The sequence below is a fragment of the Medicago sativa genome, chromosome 4 (assembly GCF_051527215.1).
Source record: "Medicago sativa cultivar Bolivia chromosome 4, Bolivia_mono, whole genome shotgun sequence".
NCBI classification, from domain to species: Eukaryota; Viridiplantae; Streptophyta; class Magnoliopsida; order Fabales; family Fabaceae; genus Medicago; species Medicago sativa.
This window is the reverse complement of record NC_140752.1, coordinates 59,651,472-59,670,000: the sequence shown is the minus strand read 5'-3', so window position 1 is coordinate 59,670,000 and position 18,529 is coordinate 59,651,472. Positions and strand designations below refer to the sequence as shown.

The 18,529-nt window shown below is 32.5% G+C and overlaps 1 protein-coding gene, 1 long non-coding RNA gene and 1 pseudogene across 3 annotated transcripts in view; 1 reads left to right on the top strand and 2 right to left on the bottom strand.

Annotated features, from left to right (window-relative positions):
• LOC146930313 (F-box/FBD/LRR-repeat protein At1g13570-like) overlaps window positions 1-480 on the bottom strand; it is a 3,392-nt gene extending 2,912 nt beyond the window's left edge. Inside the window, exon 1 of the mRNA XM_085701883.1 lies at window positions 389-480. Within this exon, the coding sequence (XP_085558009.1) occupies window positions 389-391 (3 nt within the window). The 5' untranslated portion in view covers window positions 392-480. The remainder of the gene's footprint in view (window positions 1-388) is intronic.
• A 1,971-nt stretch (window positions 481-2,451) lies between these two features.
• LOC146930312 (uncharacterized) lies at window positions 2,452-3,633 on the bottom strand. 2 transcript variants are annotated; one of them, XR_015008325.1, is made up of 5 exons: window positions 3,509-3,633; window positions 3,301-3,397; window positions 3,112-3,233; window positions 2,891-2,975; window positions 2,452-2,796 (listed from the first exon to the last, which is right to left on the bottom strand). It is a non-coding gene; the product is annotated as an uncharacterized LOC146930312 (long non-coding RNA). The 2 variants fall into 2 exon arrangements; XR_015008326.1 differs by lacking the exons at window positions 3,301-3,397; window positions 3,509-3,633 and having other exon boundaries at window positions 2,891-2,996; window positions 3,112-3,243.
• A 2,718-nt stretch (window positions 3,634-6,351) lies between these two features.
• LOC146930311 (disease resistance protein RPP2A-like) lies at window positions 6,352-17,803 on the top strand (annotated as a pseudogene).
• Window positions 17,804-18,529: the final 726 nt, after the last annotated feature.

The following is an 18,529-nucleotide window of genomic DNA, read 5'->3' as shown; positions in this document are numbered from 1 at the left end:
CTGAGAAGTGAGAACTGGAGGGTTAACACCACAAATAAAAAAAATGTCATGCACTCATATGAATTTATTTAATTTTTTTTAGATTAACTAAGAAATCAAATAAATCAACTGAAAGTATGAGATACAAAGTAAAAAAGTATGCTTTGTATTAGTTTATGCGTCATGTGTATTTTTTTATTAAAATTAAAAAATTAAAAAAAAAAACTTCTGTAACTGTATAAAGCAAAAATGCTAAATAAGTATAAAGCATAAGCATATATAAATGGAAGGAAAACTAAAAGACAAGAACAACTAAGCTCGTTTCAAGTAATCAAAATCAGAAAACTATTCACGAAATGCATAATATAATAGAAAATATCTTACAGAGACTTTAAGTTTCAGAAATTACCATGTGAAGAAACGGATCGAGTAGTTCCGGGAAAAGCGGATAACCTTTGAAAGTGGTATAGAAGAGAGAAGTGGTGGTTCAAAGGTTTGAATGGGGAACAACTGAACAATTGGGAATTTCAAAGAGCGCCTTCTTTTTCTTTTTTTTTTACAATGTAATTTTATATTTTTATTTTACTTTTCATAAGACCTGCTTTATTTGTCTCGGTAAACTCAACTAGTAAGTTGTAGTTCAAACTCTTAACATCGTATTTATTCATCTTAAAATTGTAAATTTTTAGTCACAAAATACACCGTTTGTTTATGTATATTTTTTTATGGCTAAGGCATCATTTATTGATTAATTATTGTTTATATAGCTTAAATAAATAAATCTTCATGAGTTTAGCTTATTTTGTTAGGATATTGCATATTATATGCTGGGATCGGGGTTTGAACCCCGAGTTTCAGCCACTCGACTACTTGACCAGAAAAGCATAAAATAAAATGAAATAAAATCATTTTTCAATGACATTTATGTTCTTTTTTAATGATAATATAAATTTCTTTTTTTGGTAAAAAAAGAGAGCTGACGTCCAAAAAACGAAAAAAATTACAAAGTTGCATGAATGTTTGGACATCTATTTAATGATAAATTTGGTGACATCCATGTTTTTTTTCTCTTCTTATTGGTCAAAAACAATGAGTAAATAGACAATTACCCCCCTGAAATTGTAAGTATTGTCAATTACCCATGACATTAACAAAACTTCAATTATCCTTCCGAAATTGTCAAACGTTAGTCAATTTGCCCCCTCCGTCAATTTCATCCGTTAGTCAACATGATGTGGAATTTGACTATGTGCATGGCATTGCCACGTGACTGACGTGTCATGCCACGTCACAGGAGGTAAAAAAATTCAATTTTTAAAAAAAAAAAAAAAAACTGGATTTTTTTTAAACTTATGAGCAAATACCCTCTTAAAATTTTGCACTTATGTGCAAAATGCCCCCTAAAATTGATAATAACCAAGTAAATTGGTCCTTGTGACAAAATTATTATTCTTCTGCTCCCTTTGACACGCATCATTAATGAATCCTTATTTTTTTTACCCTTACACAATAGTAAATAATACAAGGAGCAGCGTTAAGAAAATTCACTATTGATGGTGGTTATGTTAGATGACATATGTCCGATACTTCAAAATGAATGACGTATCGTATCCCCTGCGTATCCTGCACCGATATCTGCCCGATACGTATCAGGAAAATATCCGAAGATTAAATTTTATTTTTTAAAATAATAATTATCCGATACTTTTCCAATACGTCCCGGATACGCGAAGGATACATCTGTGTGGTCCGATACGCACGGATACTTGTGTTTTTTATATTATTTTGATTTCTGGAATGTGGGACATTAGTGGAGATGCGTATCAACCGATTGATGGTGTAGGAATTGAGTTAGCAGAGTTGTCTTTGGATGAACCAGATTTGGAATTTGATTTGTATCTTGATGATGGGAATAGAGGAGAGGGGATTGAGACAATTAAATTTTTTTTTTAAGGAAGATTGAGACTTAATGTTAACTAAAATAACTTAACTTTTGAGTGCTGATGTGTTCTTTTTTGGATATAGTGCTTCTTTTTTGGATCGATATAGTATAGCACTAACAATGTTCCTTTTGGATACAGTATGGCACTGATTGTACTCTTTTTGGGATATATTACGAGTCTATGACTGGTTTCTTGTGTTTGTTAATATACTAGCATTTCCACCCGTGCAACGCACGGGCTAGAAAAGATTTATTGTGGCTTAAATCAAATACTTACAGCCTCCCATGCTTTTTGAGGAATATGAAATTTTAGACTTAATTAAATAGAAACTTAAATGAAACACATGTAACTCGATGTTTTAAAGGAATATGAAACTTTGGACATTTAATAGAAATTTAAATCAAATACTTTATAGCATCCCGTGATGCATAAATTGATAAGTAAAAAGTGGCAAAATATTTAGTTAGTTAACCTTATACAATAACGTAAGATATGACGGTAGACTCATGTTAGTAGAGGAATTAGAAAGTTGTAGAAGTAAAGAATTAATTAACTAATAGAGACCATCTATTATTCATATATTATTTATCATAGATGAAAGAAAGCCATATAATTTCCCTAACTTCCAGTTTCCTCCCTCAGTCATCTAAAACCAAATTGCATGATTTTAAAGGAGTACTCGGCCTATGCTGTATATAACGATGGATAAAAACAAATAGAATTTCTCATGCTACCCAAGACTTGTGGCTAAAGATGGTAGCCTTGATGTCTCCTTTGAGTGTTACAGAGAAATTCCTCTAAAGGAGCAACAGTTGGTTGAGCAGGGATTTGAGTAAGTGCATATGGTGATGGAGTTTCAATGTTGTAAACCATCCTAAAAGAAATATATGACAATATTAAAACTAATGATAACTTAATTAGCAGATAAATTTGTGAATTTAAACAATCCAAGTATAACGAAAAACTACCTATTCATATGGGCAGTAGCTTCTGCACAAATTGGATTGAAAACCACCCTCGTACAACTGATGCAGTTTTGGATGTGTATATTGTCTACAAAATTCATATCTATGACTTCAGATATACAATTAAAAATTAGCCATAAATCATATTCTATTTGTTATAATTTTTGTATAAATTCAAAACTGATTCAATGCACTTTACATAGCTTTGAGAGGATGAAAAATACCTTGGAAGGTTTTCACCTTCACCAACTGAATAGCCATAACAGTATTAGCAGTACCTCCAGCAGCCAAATATGTGTTTAGATCATCAACATAGGAGCCAAACAAAGTGCATTGAAGCTTGTTCCTGAATTATAAGAATTGTTTAAGAACCATGAAAAGATTAAATATTTATTTGGTGTCAAGAACCATACCCATCCTATTCAATAGCAAGGACATTCAAATTGGTGCTTGTTCCATTCCTGTCATACGTCCTTTCAGTACCAACACCCGTCGACATCCCAATGACATCTAAAAAAAATTGATCAATAAATAAAGTTAAGTGAAAATAACCAATGAAATTACAAATTGATTCATAACTGTTTGATGGTATAACTGTTGTATAAATGAACATAAACTCACCAACTAAGTAGTCAAGATCATGAGAACCACCACAAATTTCAGCAATTGGAACAAAGGTAAAAGGAGAATGGCCTATTTCCATACCAGCTAAAGGCATACACTTGGATCCAAATTGAAAGTTCAATTTAATGAAAAAATTCGAAAAAAATAATGTCAAATTTTCCAGATTTTTTAAAAAAATCGAAAAAATACGGAAATTTTTTTAAAAAATCTGGAAAATTTGACATTATTTTTTTCAGAATTTTTTTCGAAAATTTTTTTTCAAATTTTTTCCAGAATCTTTTACAGAATTTTCTAATGTTGAAAATTTGACATTCTAAAGGCGCAAGGAAACGAAAAAAGTATACACAAACACACCGACGAGAATACAATTTGGCCACAAATTTGGTACATATTTCTTCTTTAGGGAAATGAATGTTTCCATGACATTACTTTTTCGGATAAGTGATTCTTGGAATTGTCCATGAATTTTTGTGAAATTTTTTTCGTTTTTTTAATCATTTTTATTAATATTTTTATTTTTCAACAATTTATTTCATTTTTTGTAATATTTTTTCGTTTTTTAAATTTTTTTATTTTTTCATTATTTTTCATTTATTCAAAATTTTTTAATATTTTTTTTATTATTTTTCATTTTTCCAGAATTTTTTTATTTTTTTTATTATTTTTCATTTTTCCAGAATTTTTTAATTTTTTTTATTATTTTTTTCATTTATTTAAATTAAAAATTGATTTTTTCGATATTTTATTTTTTTAATTAATTAATTACACATGTGGCATGCCACGTATGCGTTGACTTGGTCAAAATTGACCAAAAGGACCAAATATGCAAAGGGGCTAAAACATAGGGGACCAAAATTGTAGTTTTCAAACTTAGGGGGCCAAAATCGCAACTTTTTGAAAGATAGGGGGCCAAAGTTGCACTTTAGCCATAATTATATTGTACATTTAATTATAATTTTTTTTTATTAACGTATCCCAGCCGTATCGTACCTTGATTTTTTAAATTTTTCCGTATCGGCGTATCGGTGCAGTATCGTATCCGTATCGTATATTGTATTGGGACTTCATAGGATGACATGCATCATTGTGGTTTTCTTTAATACTACTATTCATGCAGGGTAAAATTACATCTTTATCCAACAAGAGATACAAATTCCTCTGTGATTTTCATCCAACATGCTTACTGTGTGAGAAATTAGGCAGTTTGCAAAATTGTCAAAAATTGCATACTGAACAATTGAAGAAAACCAGATGCTCCTTAAACTCACACCCTTCCTCTTCATCTTTACTAAAGTATCAACTTTTCTTTACATGCCTTCAACAAATTTTAGCAACCTTGTGCTGAAAGTTTATTTATCTTTATTTTCTTCTTTAGTTTTATTTTTTTATTTATACAACTTTTAGTAGTAACAGTCAGTAAATATAGAATGTAAAATATAGTGTTTCCTCTTTTTTGGTCTTGTTTAAAATTGAAGTTTTTTTTTTCTTCAAAGTTCAAACAAGTATATCAGCTTATTATACACATGCATTAAAAACGGTGATTCTTGACTTCCTACTGTACGAGGGTCAACAAACAAGGATTCACTATTGATGTACGTCATAGGAAATAGAAGAATAATTGTCACAGGGACCAATTTGCTTGAATATTTTCAATTTCATGGGGCATTTTGTACATAAATGCAAATTTTCAGGGGATATTTGCTTATAACCTTAAAAAAAATCCAGTTTTTTTTCAAAACAAAATAAAAAACTGGAATTTTTTTTACCACTTATGACGTTGCATGACACGTCAGACACATGGCAATGCTACATAGACAGTCAAATGCCACATCATGTTGACTAACGGAGCAAATCGACTAACGTTTGACAATTTCGGATGTAATTGAATTTTTGTTAATGTAGGGTAATTGATGAAACTTACAATTTCGGGGAGTAATTGCTTATTTACTCGTATACATGGTAGACAGTGGATTGGTGAATTACTTGATGATGCAGGGACAAATCAATCGGTACTTTTTTTTTAAGGAAATCAATCGGTACTTATATATTGACTCTAGCATGTAGATATTTTTTTTCCAGGTATTATTGAGTAAGATAGAGAAATTTCATTGCTATTTATTTTTTTTATAAATGGGATGTGACAATGAAGTAATTATAATATTTATTTATTTCAAAAAAAAATTTACTATTGACTTTCTTTCAAATAAAAATATTTACTATTGATTATGATTTATATTATAAAAATGCATGTTTGATGTACGTTGTTGTGGTTGTGTTGTTTAAATTATTCATTTTATAAAGTTGCAATGAAAAACTATTTTTTTTTACAAAGAAAAACTAATTTATTTGTTTGTATGGTTATTATGATATGATTTTGAGGATGGGATGAAATAACATGTATTTTGATTTTCGTGTTTCATAATAGTATATAGCCAATTATTTATTTACTGTCATAAAAAACAATCAGATTTAAAATTGCCATATGTAGTGCCCATTCATTTATCATAAAAATTACTTTTAGTTAGTATACTTGATAGAGTGTAATGATGCCATGTGTATGTTATATATGTTAATTGCTTAGAAAATGCCACATGTACTTTGCTCTATTGTTGATTGTGAAATGTATGTATGTATATGTATGTTTATGTTTATTTATATTTGTTTATGTTTAGGAAAGAAGATTCACATCTCTTATTTTGATCATACTCTTTAATCAATATATAAATATAAATGTTAGTAAGTAAAACGTTGTTCGATTTTTTCGATAAATATATTTAAAATATTAAATTTTATAATTTTTTCCTTTTCAGTTTCCTTCTTCTTCAATCTATCTTCTACATACTCATTACTGAATAACTGAGTTGACTTATACACTTCATACCAACCCATGTCTTCCTCAAAGACCTACGATGTGTTTTTAACATACCAGGAAAAAGACATAGGTAAATCTTTTGCATCAGATCTTTATTCATCTTTTACACATGCTGGATTTCTTGTTTACATCAACAATAACAATCTTACAACTGGAGATCACACAAATTCCATAGCACTGCAAGCAATCCAAGAATCTAGAATTTCCATCATAATTTTCTCAAGTAATTTTGATGCTTCAACATGGTTTCTTGAAGAAATGGAGAAGATATTGGAGTGTGGCAGAACCATAGGACATGTGGTTGTTCCTGTGTTCTATGATGTACTTCTCTTCCATTTACGCCAACAGAAAGGAGTGTTAGCTTACTTGAAAGACAAGTCAATGCGTTATAGAGCTGTGCTTTTTGAAATTACTAGCATGTCAGGATTTTGCATCAGAGGTTCCAGGTAGAAAATTTAGTCAATTTTAATTGTGTATTCGATCTTAAATCAAATTTGTTAACCAAACTTTCTTTTGTGAGTTTAATTAGTATGATCTGTCAACTCGTGTGTTTTGATATTTATTAATTGACGCGACAACACATTATTGGATGCATGTTTAAAGTAATTGTACACTAATAGAGTATACCGATTAAATTCTTCTCGTACATTTAGGATGATCAACAAGAGTATTGTTTAAGTGCTCTGTTATGACCCAATTCCAGTAGGGTTCTCTAAACTTAAAACGAAGAAAGTAGAGACAAAAGAAGGACAAATTGATTATATTTTCATTGATTTTTTATCATGATGCAATGCAATGCAATCCTACATACATGTAATAAGATTACACATTAACTACTTAATCTAAAAGACCCCTTATAAAATAAACTATCTTAGTCATTTTATTGTCATTATGGATCGTTTCATTAACCATCCTTTCGAGATCAACCTTGAAGTCTAAAGATCTCCACCCTGCCTCGGAACATAGCATGCTTCCTTTGCTTGTGTTTTTTTCCAAGACAATACACGAGTAGCCTTCCCTGTATGTTGCAGACTTGACATGTTGCAGATCTGCCAACCAATCTCAGTATAGCCACATATCAGTGTCTCTAACATATGGATGCCGAATACAATCATTAACATCAGAGTTTAGTGTCAACCACATCTTGTCAATTTAGAAGGCCTTATCCTTATGCCACTCAACAATACAGTGCCTCTTTTGTTGATCAAATTGGGTACAAGTTGCAAATATTTGAAACTCTCCCACACCCAAATGCGAATTAGATGTGATTGAAGACTAATCTCCAAGATAAACATATCACAATCTAATGAACATGTTTGTGAGATCGTCTATTGTTTCTTAAGGAATTGGTCGGATGGTTTTCGTGGTGGAATCGCGAAATCTGCATCATTGTGAAAACCTTTGCCATTGAAATGAGACTTGAACATGGGTGTTGTTAAGGATACATAATTTGTATTTTTGGCACGATGAGACCACTATATATACCATTTGAGAGCATGAGCTATCTTGGCCATCGCAGCCATCATCTTCCTCTCTGCCTTTGATTTGCCTCTCCCTCCGAAATATTTTTCTGCAGAGGATCCGCCAATATGCATCTTCGTTAGTACCATAAAAAATCGAAATCCTCATGTTCAACCTTGAATTGGCGGGAATGAGAACGACAACAAAAGCACCAAATGATATGATCTAATTCGAGTAGGGTCAGACTCTAGAATTTATAGGAAGAAACTAGATATAAAAGAAGGAGAAATTAATTATATTTTCATTGATTTTTATCGCGAGGCAATACAATCCTAATATATACTAGTACATACACATAATAAGATAACTACAAAAATTACACAATAACTATTTAGTAACTTCCTCTCAAAAAACTACTTGATAACTGACCAATATAATGTACCTAAAAGACTCCTTCTCAATTAAACTACATGAGTTATTTTTTTATTATCATTTTGGATCCTATCATACTCTTACTCTCTATAATATACAAGAGATGTAATACCACAAAATTTACAGTTCTGTTTAACTTGAGCTTATATTTTATAGGAGCGAAAGTAAAGATATCAATAACATAATGCAAGGTCTGACTCGTTTAATAGAAGGCAAACAGTTGTTACTCATTGCTGAACATCCAGTGGGAGTAGACGCTCGGGTGAAAGATGTGATTCAACTATTGAACACCGAACAGCCGGAAAAAACCATGATTGTAGGGATATGGGGCATGAATGGGGTTGGTAAAACAACAATTGCAAAAGCCACATATAATCAAATGGGTTGCAGTTTTGAGGGCAAGAGCTTCCTCCTAAATGTCAATGAATTTTGGAAGCGGAGTGATGGTGGGCTGGTTTCATTGCAGCGACAACTTCTTTCGGACATCTACAAAACAACAACGATACAGATAGATACAGTTGAATCAGGAAAAATGATATTACGGGAAAGACTTCGCCATAAGAAGATATTTCTTGTACTTGACAATGTGAATAAATTGGAACAGTTGAATGCTTTGTGTGGTAGTCGTGAATGGTTTGGTCGTGGAAGTATAATAATTATCACAACAAGCGATAAACATATACTTCGTAGCCTTCAAGTTGATCATATTTATAGAATGAATTATATGGACACTACTGAATCTCAGGAGCTTTTTAGCTGGCATGCATTTAAAATTCCGAGTCCTATAGAAAGTTACGCTAACCTTTGTAGAGATATTGTTGAGTACTCAGGGGGATTGCTACTAGCTCTTGAAGTTATTGGGTCTTTTTTGTTTGATAAATCTGTAGCGGTGTGGAAGTTTGTACTGGAGAAACTCAAAATCATTCCCCATGATGTGATAATGAAAGAGATAAGAACAGAATTTGATAATTTAGATGGTAATGAGAAAAAACATTCCTTGATGTAGCTACTTCATTTATTGGGATGGACAAAGATGATGCAATTCAGATATTAAATGACTTTAGGCATTTCCCGGAAAATGGAATAACAGTCCTTGAAGAGAAAAGCCTTGTAACTATAGATAGCAAGAACAGGATTGGAATGCATTCTTTGATACGAGAAATGGGAAGAGAAATCATAAGGCAACAGTTGATGATGGGTACGGCCGAGGCTGAGGCTGAGGCTGAGGTCGAGGCCGAGGTTAGTGAGATATGTCCACTATGATATGCGCTTTACTCCATTTATCATTAATGTACATGTTTTGTTTATAAATTAAATATGCCAAAGGAAGGAAGTCGAGTGAACATTAATGAGTTAGTTTTTAACATTTGGTTTCATAATTTATGACAAGAATTAGCATCAAATTTCAGGTCTCAACTCATGGTTGATGTCAATTGCATAAAAAGTTTATAGTTATCATATATATTTAAGCTCTAGTAATTTGGTTTTTATTTCAGATAAAGATGTACGATGTGTTCTTGAGTTTCAGAGGTGAAGACAGTCATGTGAAATTCATTTCACATCTCAATTCCTCTCTTCGAAATGCTGGGATTTATGTTTTCAAAGACGATGATGGGATTCAACGAGGAGATCAGATCTCAGTCTCACTCCTGCAAGCAATCGGACAGTCTAGAATTTCTATTGTTGTTTTGTCTAGAAATTTTGCTAATTCAAAATGGTGTATGCTGGAGTTGGAAAGAATTGTGGAAATCGGCAGAACCAAGGGTATGGTGGTTGTACCAGTGTTCTATGAGGTAGATCCCTCGGAAGTACGTCATCAGACAGGAATGTTTGGAGAAGCTTTTGAACATCTTATATCAACAATATCAGTGGATAATTACACAAAGAGGAATTGGAAAACAGCACTCCATGAAGTTGGTGGCAGATCAGGGATTGTCATCATAAATTCCAGGTAATTTAATAACTAATTAATTTATTTATATTTTTAGGTATTGTTAGATCATGATGCTTGGCTTTCTGCCCTTTTAATTATTTTTAGGTATTGTATAATAATTTTAGGAATAGGTGTTCCTGATCCATTTTGTTTCTCTTGTAGTCTAATTATACATTAAGATTAATTTATCATAAATAAAGTAATATTTTGAAATTGTATCTTAAAAGTATATTTGTAATCAACTACATTATTTGATATATAGGGTGCGTTTGTTTCAGCTTTAAAAAAAAAATAGATTTTGTGTCAAAAGAATCTAGAGATTTTTTTTAGAGATTTTAAAAAAAATCTGAAGTTATTTGTGTTTGCCTACTATCCATAAAAATCCATTTTTTTTTTTTTAAAACGAGTTCTAACATGCACATGTGTTATCTCCTTGTTGTTGAAAAAAATAGATTTTGAGAAAAGCTAATCCTAATAGCTTTTCATTTTAGGGTCAAAATAGATTTTTGTGATAAAATGATTTTTCTAAAAATCCTAAACAAACACTTAAAAATGAAAAAAGTGATTTTTTTAAGGGAAAAAATAGATTTTTTTTGGAAAAAATCTGAAACAAACAGGCCCATACTACTACCTCTGATACATTTAGTAGGAAGGAATAAACCTTGTCCTGGTGCATTTTTTATGTAATGAAGAACTCGGTGTGCAGCTTGAGAATGAGATGCATCAGAGCAGACATAGATTGGCTTAAGTAAGAACTCAAATGCTGTTTAATTGAAGATCTTGTAGTTTGGTGTCTATGGCCTAGCCAATGATCATATTTAGAAGCTTGTTTGTGCATAAGTGCTAGGTTAAAAATAGTTATCAGTGGATAGGATAAAATGTTTGTAGTGTGGAGAAATTTGATGATAAGAGAGGGCAGATTGAATTGGGTAAGGTGTTGTTTTGGATTTGAGTATATTGTTGCAAACATAGTCATTTAGACAAATTTCTGATAAAGAGTTTTTGATACATATCAGGAGTAATAGTAACTCCTGAAGTGTTGGTTGTAGAATTGTTGTTATTAGATATGGAAGAATCAGAAAGATTATCAGAAACCTCGGCATCTAAGTTGTTGATGGAAGAGATTTTGTCACGTAATCCAAGAGGAAAACCATAACTGTTAAAAATTTGTTTCATGCTCAACTGCTCAGAAAAGTTTTTCATTTACTCTTATCTTGATATATTTCAAAACTTTTTGTGGTAAAAATTCAGGTTTCAATGGATTGCATAGGCTATTTATCTTGACTGAGATGAAAAATTATCATTTTCCTGAAAATGATTACAGGAGACAAAACAAAAAAGTACAATGTTTATATAACTGTTTGTTTATGCACTTACTCTCGGGCTCATATTCTATAGGAATGAAAGCGAGGATATCAAGAAAATAGTTGAACTTGTTACTCATTTGCTAGACAAGACAGATTTGTTTGTTGCCGATCATCCAGTGGGAGTAGAATCACGTGTACAAGATGTTATTCAACTATTGAACAGTCAAAAATCAAAAGATCCTCTACTGCTAGGGATATGGGGCATGGGAGGGATCGGAAAAACAACCATTGCTAAAGCCGTTTATAATAAAATTCGTCATGATTTTGAGGCAAAGAGCTTCCTATTCAATGTTAGAGAAGTTTGGAAACTAGATAATGACAAAGTCTCTTTACAGCAACAACTTCTTTCTGACATTTACAAAACTACACAGATAAACATTAACACAGTTGAATCAGGAAAAAAAACATTAGAGGAAAGACTTTGTAAGAAAAGGATATTTCTTGTTATTGATGATGTGACTAATTTGGATCAACTGAATGCTGTGTGGAAATCGAAAATGGTTTGGTGAGGGAAGTAGAATAATCATCACAACAAGAGACGACGATTTACTTAATAAGCTTGAAGTTGACCATGTATACAGAATGAATGAAATGGATGACAGTGAATCTTTGGAGCTTTTTAATTGGCATGCATTCAAGAAACCAATTCCTAGCAAAGGTTTTACCGACCTTTCGAGGGATGTTGTTAAGTACTCTGGAGGACTGCCGCTCATTGGTTCTTTTTTGTTTACTATGAGAAGGGAAGCAGAGTGGAAAAGTGTACTGGACAAACTCAAACTGATTCCCAATAATGAAGTGTTAGAGAAGCTCAAAATAAGTTTTGATGGTTTAAGTGATGATGATGTGAAAGATATATTCCTTGATATTGCTTTTTTCTTTATTGGTATGGACCGGGAAGACGTAACTAAGATATTAAAAGACTCTGGTCATTTTCCAGAAATTGGAATAAGTGTCCTCGTACAGCAAAGCCTTGTAACTGTTGATAGGAAAAACAATATTGGAATGCATGATTTACTACGTGACATGGGAAGAGAGATCGTCCACAAGAAATCTAAAGAGGGGGGCAAGGAGCCTAGTAGAATATGGCGTTACGAGGATGTGCACAAGTTGTCAAAAGATACGGTAAGATCTGATTTTAAGCTACTTCTTTCGTTGCAACAGACCATGGACTTCAAATACTAGAAGATTTTTAACTACCACTTACCTCAGCTGTTCGTTATTTTACATTTCTTTTATTTTTTCAGAGTACTTTAGATGTTAAGGGACTAACTATAAAGATGTCAAGAATGGACTCAACAACTTATTTGGAAACCAAAGCATTTGAGAAAATGGACAAGCTTAGATTGCTTCAACTTTCTGGCGTACAACTTGATGAGGATTACAAATATCTTTCAAGAGATATTAGGTGGCTTAGTTGGCATGGATTCCCTTTGAAATTCATACCTGCAGACTTTCATCAACAAAGTCTAGTTGTTGTTGATGACAGTCAATTATTCGCTATTTTTAGTGTCATTTTCATCACATTTTGGAGTTCACAAGCAAGATTAAGCAGCAAAAAGAGCAGAAAAATAAAAGATTTTGAAGAAACAGTTGTGCTGATGTTTTTATTGAGTCTGTAGCAATTTTAGACAGACTGGGGGTGTGAAAAGCAGAAAATCTGGAAGTGCTGGAAAACCAGAAATCGTACCGCGATTTTCACAACCGTAGCGCGATTTTGGCTTGGCAGAATGCATGTTTTTGAAGCAGTGAAATCGTGGTACGATTTTCACAATCGTAGCGCGATTTTGGGAGCAGCCAGACTTGCCTATTTAAGCTGAAGTCAGTTCCAAACATAAGAGTTACGATTTTGGAGAGCTAAAGTACGATTTTGACACCCAGAAGACTGCAGAGGAGGCGATTTCATCATCTCTAATCCAGTTTATGTATGTTTTAATTCCACTATTGATTATGCTATTTGTAAACTCAATTATGAGTAGCTAAATCTCTTAGAGATTAGGTCTGAGATGATTCTTTGTAACCCTAATTGAACCATGTTGCTGTGAAACTCTATTTATTGTGAATGACAATCTAGTTTTTATTCAATTCAATTGTTCTTAATGCTTTTTATATATTGACACCATATAAACATGATTTCGTGAGAATGAATGACTACTGACCATAGCTTTCATCTTAGACCTAATTGAATTGTTCTAATAAACATGGTTAGTCTAGGAATGGATAATCGTTTGTTAGTGATATTAGGTTAACGTGTTTAAACCTTCAAAGATTATTAGACCACCTAAGGGATTAGGGGCTGTAGTTTGAGAAGAGGGTCCTAACTCAAGGGATTGATTAGGACTATTTTGTTAACTATCATGGAACTAGAAAATCATTCATAAGAATAGGTGCAGTATACCAATTAGGGGAACATAGATGATTCGAAAGACCTGATCTCATCTCTCTCTCCTGATCTTTTCCAAAACAATCTTTATTTTCTAATTATTTAATTTATGCAATCAAAACTACTGCCTCGGGCACTAGTATAATTTACACATCCTAGATATTAACCTTATTGCTAAATTGAGATTAACATAGTCACTGTGGATACGAACTTATAAATTTTATTACTTCGATAGTTTTAGTGCACTTGCTAAAAGTCTATCAGCTGTCGACTTAAAATATTCCAATCTTGAACGAGTGTGGAGGAAGTCTCAGGTATAAATTCAATTTGTTTTGTTTTGTGACCTAGTTAATTAACTTAATGTCAACACTAATCTTTCATTTGGAAACAATGAACTCGAATTTTGTGTCTCGTAGTGCCTATTTTGTGTTACTTAAGAATAGCAAAGTGATATATTCATATAAAACAATGTATCCAAAAGAAAGGGGGAAAAAAGCAAAGTTACTTAAGAATAGGAAAAACTTGTTTTTGAAGTAATCTAAGACCGAGGCAAAGCCTTTACTAGATGTAGTAAACATAATAGCATTAGGTTTGGTTACACTCTATATCATTTCAGTGGTAACTCTTCACAGTAACAGAAAAAAATATATTTGGCCAGGTTACAGTCAGATAATTCATTATCCATATTAGTCTCTGATATATACTTGAATATGAGAAAAAATCTCGCTGGTTAAGAATCGTAACATTTGAATCCCATGAAATCATCTACTGATCATAGTTCAGCATTCCATTTTCTTGATGAGTACAAAGGCGTACACTTACATTATTATAAAAGCAGAAATTAATTGCAGAGGCATACATCCTTTGAGAGATAGCGATACCAGACTTTGGCTAAGAATCTCAATTATAAGTTTTGTTTCAAAATGATGAAGTAGGTGTTTTATATTGCTGAATTTGAATATCCTAACTTGCTATTATGACAATATCACCTACATAATTCATAAGGCAGACAGACACTAGATGAATACTTGTAAATTACCGAGTAATCCATATCATTCCAAATTTCTTTAAGAAAAAGTGGAATAGCTCAAGTCAAACCTACAATGACTTTTAAGAGAAGAAATCAATCATAACTCCTCCTGGAAACACATACACACACACACAATTAATTCTTCAAGAAAATATTTTTATCTCTAATTGATGTAAATGCATTCGATATATGGCATCCATTCAATATATGTATATATTTTTTAGTATATTTCTTCTCTAATATATGTCTTCGAATTTTCTTTTCCTGCAGTTGCTGGTGAAGCTAAAAATTCTTAATCTTAGTCATTCTCACAACTTGAGACATACCCCAGACTTTTCAAAGTTTCCAAATCTTGAAAAGTTAATACTTAAAGATTGTCCAAGTCTGTCTTCGGTTTCTTCTAATATAGGGCATCTCAAAAAAATTCTGTTGATAAACTTGAAAGATTGTACAGGTCTTCGTGAACTTCCAAGAAGCATCTATAAGTTAGACTCGGTTAAAACTCTCATTTTGTCGGGATGCACACAAATTGAAAAGTTGGAAGAGGATATAGAACAAATGAAATCTTTAACCACCTTGGTTGCGGATAACACTGCTATCACAAAAGTGCCCTTTGCAGTAGTAAGATCAAAAAGCATTGCATATATTTCTCTCTGTGGCTATGAAGGATTTGCACGTAGAGTGTTTCCTTCTATTATTCAGTCTTGGTTGTCTCCAACAAATAATATTCTATCCCTAGTTCAAACATTTGCAGGAACTTCATGTCTTGATTTCACAAATGAACAAAATAATACTTTCTATTGTCTATCGTCCATTTTGGAAGACTTTCAGAATCTTCAACGTATTTGGTTGAAATGCGATTCAGAAGCTCAATTAAATCAAACTGTGGCAAGTATTTGTGAGGGATTCTCAAATATCGGGACTTCGACATCAATTCATTGTCACAGTCAAGTTTGTATTTCAAGCTCAAAAAGTTCCTTGACATCCCTTTTGATTCAAATGGGAATGAGCTGCGATGTCACCAACATTCTTACAGAAAATATTTTGCAGGTTCTCTCTTTCTCCTTCCCTTACATGTCCAAACACAACCCTCTCTATGTTTGTTTGTTTATATATATCAAACATCTATAGTTAAAATCAAGTAATCTGATAAAGTATTATATAGTTTTTGATTTGAATGGAATATTCTAAACTTGAAACACCTTATAAGCACTTTCAAAATGGATGGTTGGATTGTTTCCTTTTGCATTCTACAAAATATTATTCAGTGGTGTAATATAAAAGTTTGACTCAAGAGTCAATTAGCAGGGTCATATTGTTGTGTTATTTAACCATGCCGTGGTTAATATTATTGTGCTATTAAGTTTTAAATATTTTTTTAGGGGAAGTTTATATTTTGTAAAGTGTATCTTGACCTTGTTTATAGATTACATAATGGTTAAATAATATTTTTCTTCACATATGTGGATTGTACAGAAAATTCCTCCTGTTGGATCTGGTTTACTTCCTGGTGACAACTCTCCCAATTGGCTAACCTTCAATAGCAACGGTTCTTCTGTAACTTTCGAAGTACCTCAAGTAGATGGTCGTAATTTGAAGACAATCTTGTGCACTGTATATTCTTCTTCCGCGCACAATACAACAACAGAAGGTTTTAAAGTTGTGTTGGTAATAAATTGCACAAAGAACACCATTCAGATCTACAAGAGAGATGGATTATTAGCCTCCTCTGGTGAAGAGGAGTGGCAGAGGGTAATATCAAATATAGAACCTGGAAATACAATTAAGGTGGTTGTTGGTTTTACAAATGAATTCATTGTGAAGAAGACAACAGTTTATCTTGTATATGATGAACCAATTGACGGAAAGACGAAGCACTGCCATGAGACAGATGTGAATGGCATTGTTTCTAGTGGTGATGAAAATGTAAGTAATAGTACTCTAAATTTATTTATACTCTCCCTATATTGATTTGCTTTTAAATTTATTTTGGGTTCATTTTGTTCTCTTAACAAAAAAAGTATCGTTAATGGTCCCCAGAATTAAATAAGTTAGTGCAAGTCAGTCATTTCCTTCCAAATGACACAAGCGGCATTACTTTTTGCTGACGTATCATATGATATGTCAGCTATTATTAAACCTTCTTCCCAATTGAATTGTTTCCCCTATTTAACCAAATTATGGTTATAGAAACCATCTTCCTCAAAAAAATTATGGTTTCTACAACGCTAATAAAAAATGTCCAGCATGCGAGCTTCATCTTTATCATGCCTTCCGAGATCTTTGAACAATGATGGAGTGATAGCTGAAATGATGTTTCACATGAATCGTAGAGCTTAGAACCATGCTGGACACCAAAGTGTTGGTGTGGGGATTTCACTGTGGTTCGAAGGGTCATGACAATTGTCAATTTTGGAAAACAATTCTAAGGATGTTCACACTTTAGCATAAAACAATTATTCTTTTATTTTCCTATAAAGTCTTTGTTTATTTATCTACAATAGTTTTTATGTTTATATGCAGTTAGGATGCAACTATTTTGATTGGTATTATGAAGAAGTTGCAGATGAAAAGGATTTGTTTATCATGAAGCAAACAAAGAGATTGGAGGTTCTAACACGAGTAAGTGATGAACAAGGCCAACAATTGCTTGAAGAAAGGAAAAAAGCACTTGAACAAAATGAAAGAATTGATCATCAAAAACAGAAGATTGTTGCACTTGAGAGTGGACTCAATACTACAATGAAATGGATGAAAATTTGGAGGAATTGTAGTATGGTTTTATTAATGGTGTTAATGTATAAAATGATGGTGTAATCTCTAGTTTATGATGGTGTAGTCTATGGGTTTTTTTTTTTTTTTAAGCATGTAATCTCTGACTTTTAATTTGAAATCTGTGAATATTGGGGGTTTGAAATACAAATTCATATTCTAAGTGTGACTTGTTAGTGACTTAATGCAAGACTCAATTATTGGCCATTGAATTATAATCATTAAATACCAAGGCTATTAGGTCACTTGTTAGGTTGAGATGGTTTGTTAGGTTGAGATCTGTCGTGTAGAGGGATTGAGCTCTTCGTCGTCCATCGTAGTCTGTTGTGAGTCCTTCTCCATTGAAGGGGGTGGTGTACTTGCACGTGCTCTAACGCTGAAGTCAATGAGGGTTTAAGAGAGAGAGCGACTAAAATATGGTAAGAAGTGTGTTACATGACCTAATGTTGTGCATTGGTATTTATAGGGAATAAGTAGGGTTTTTGGCTGTCAAGCCTCTGAGGGACAGTTGTGACCATCTGCGTGGTCGTTCACGATTAGATTTGGACTGGACCGTGAAGATCTATTGGTCCGAACTACTATCCAGTGAGATTTAAGGTGTGTCCATCACATGGACTTGCCTGAATTTAGATCTCGGTTAGACTCGGGGTCTAACCCAAGTTGGACCTTGGCCAAGTCCAGAACATTAGGGTACATGGTACAATTTTCTCCATGTTGCTATTTCAATGTGAAAGTATTTAAAAGAATAATTTTTTAAAAATTATCATATAT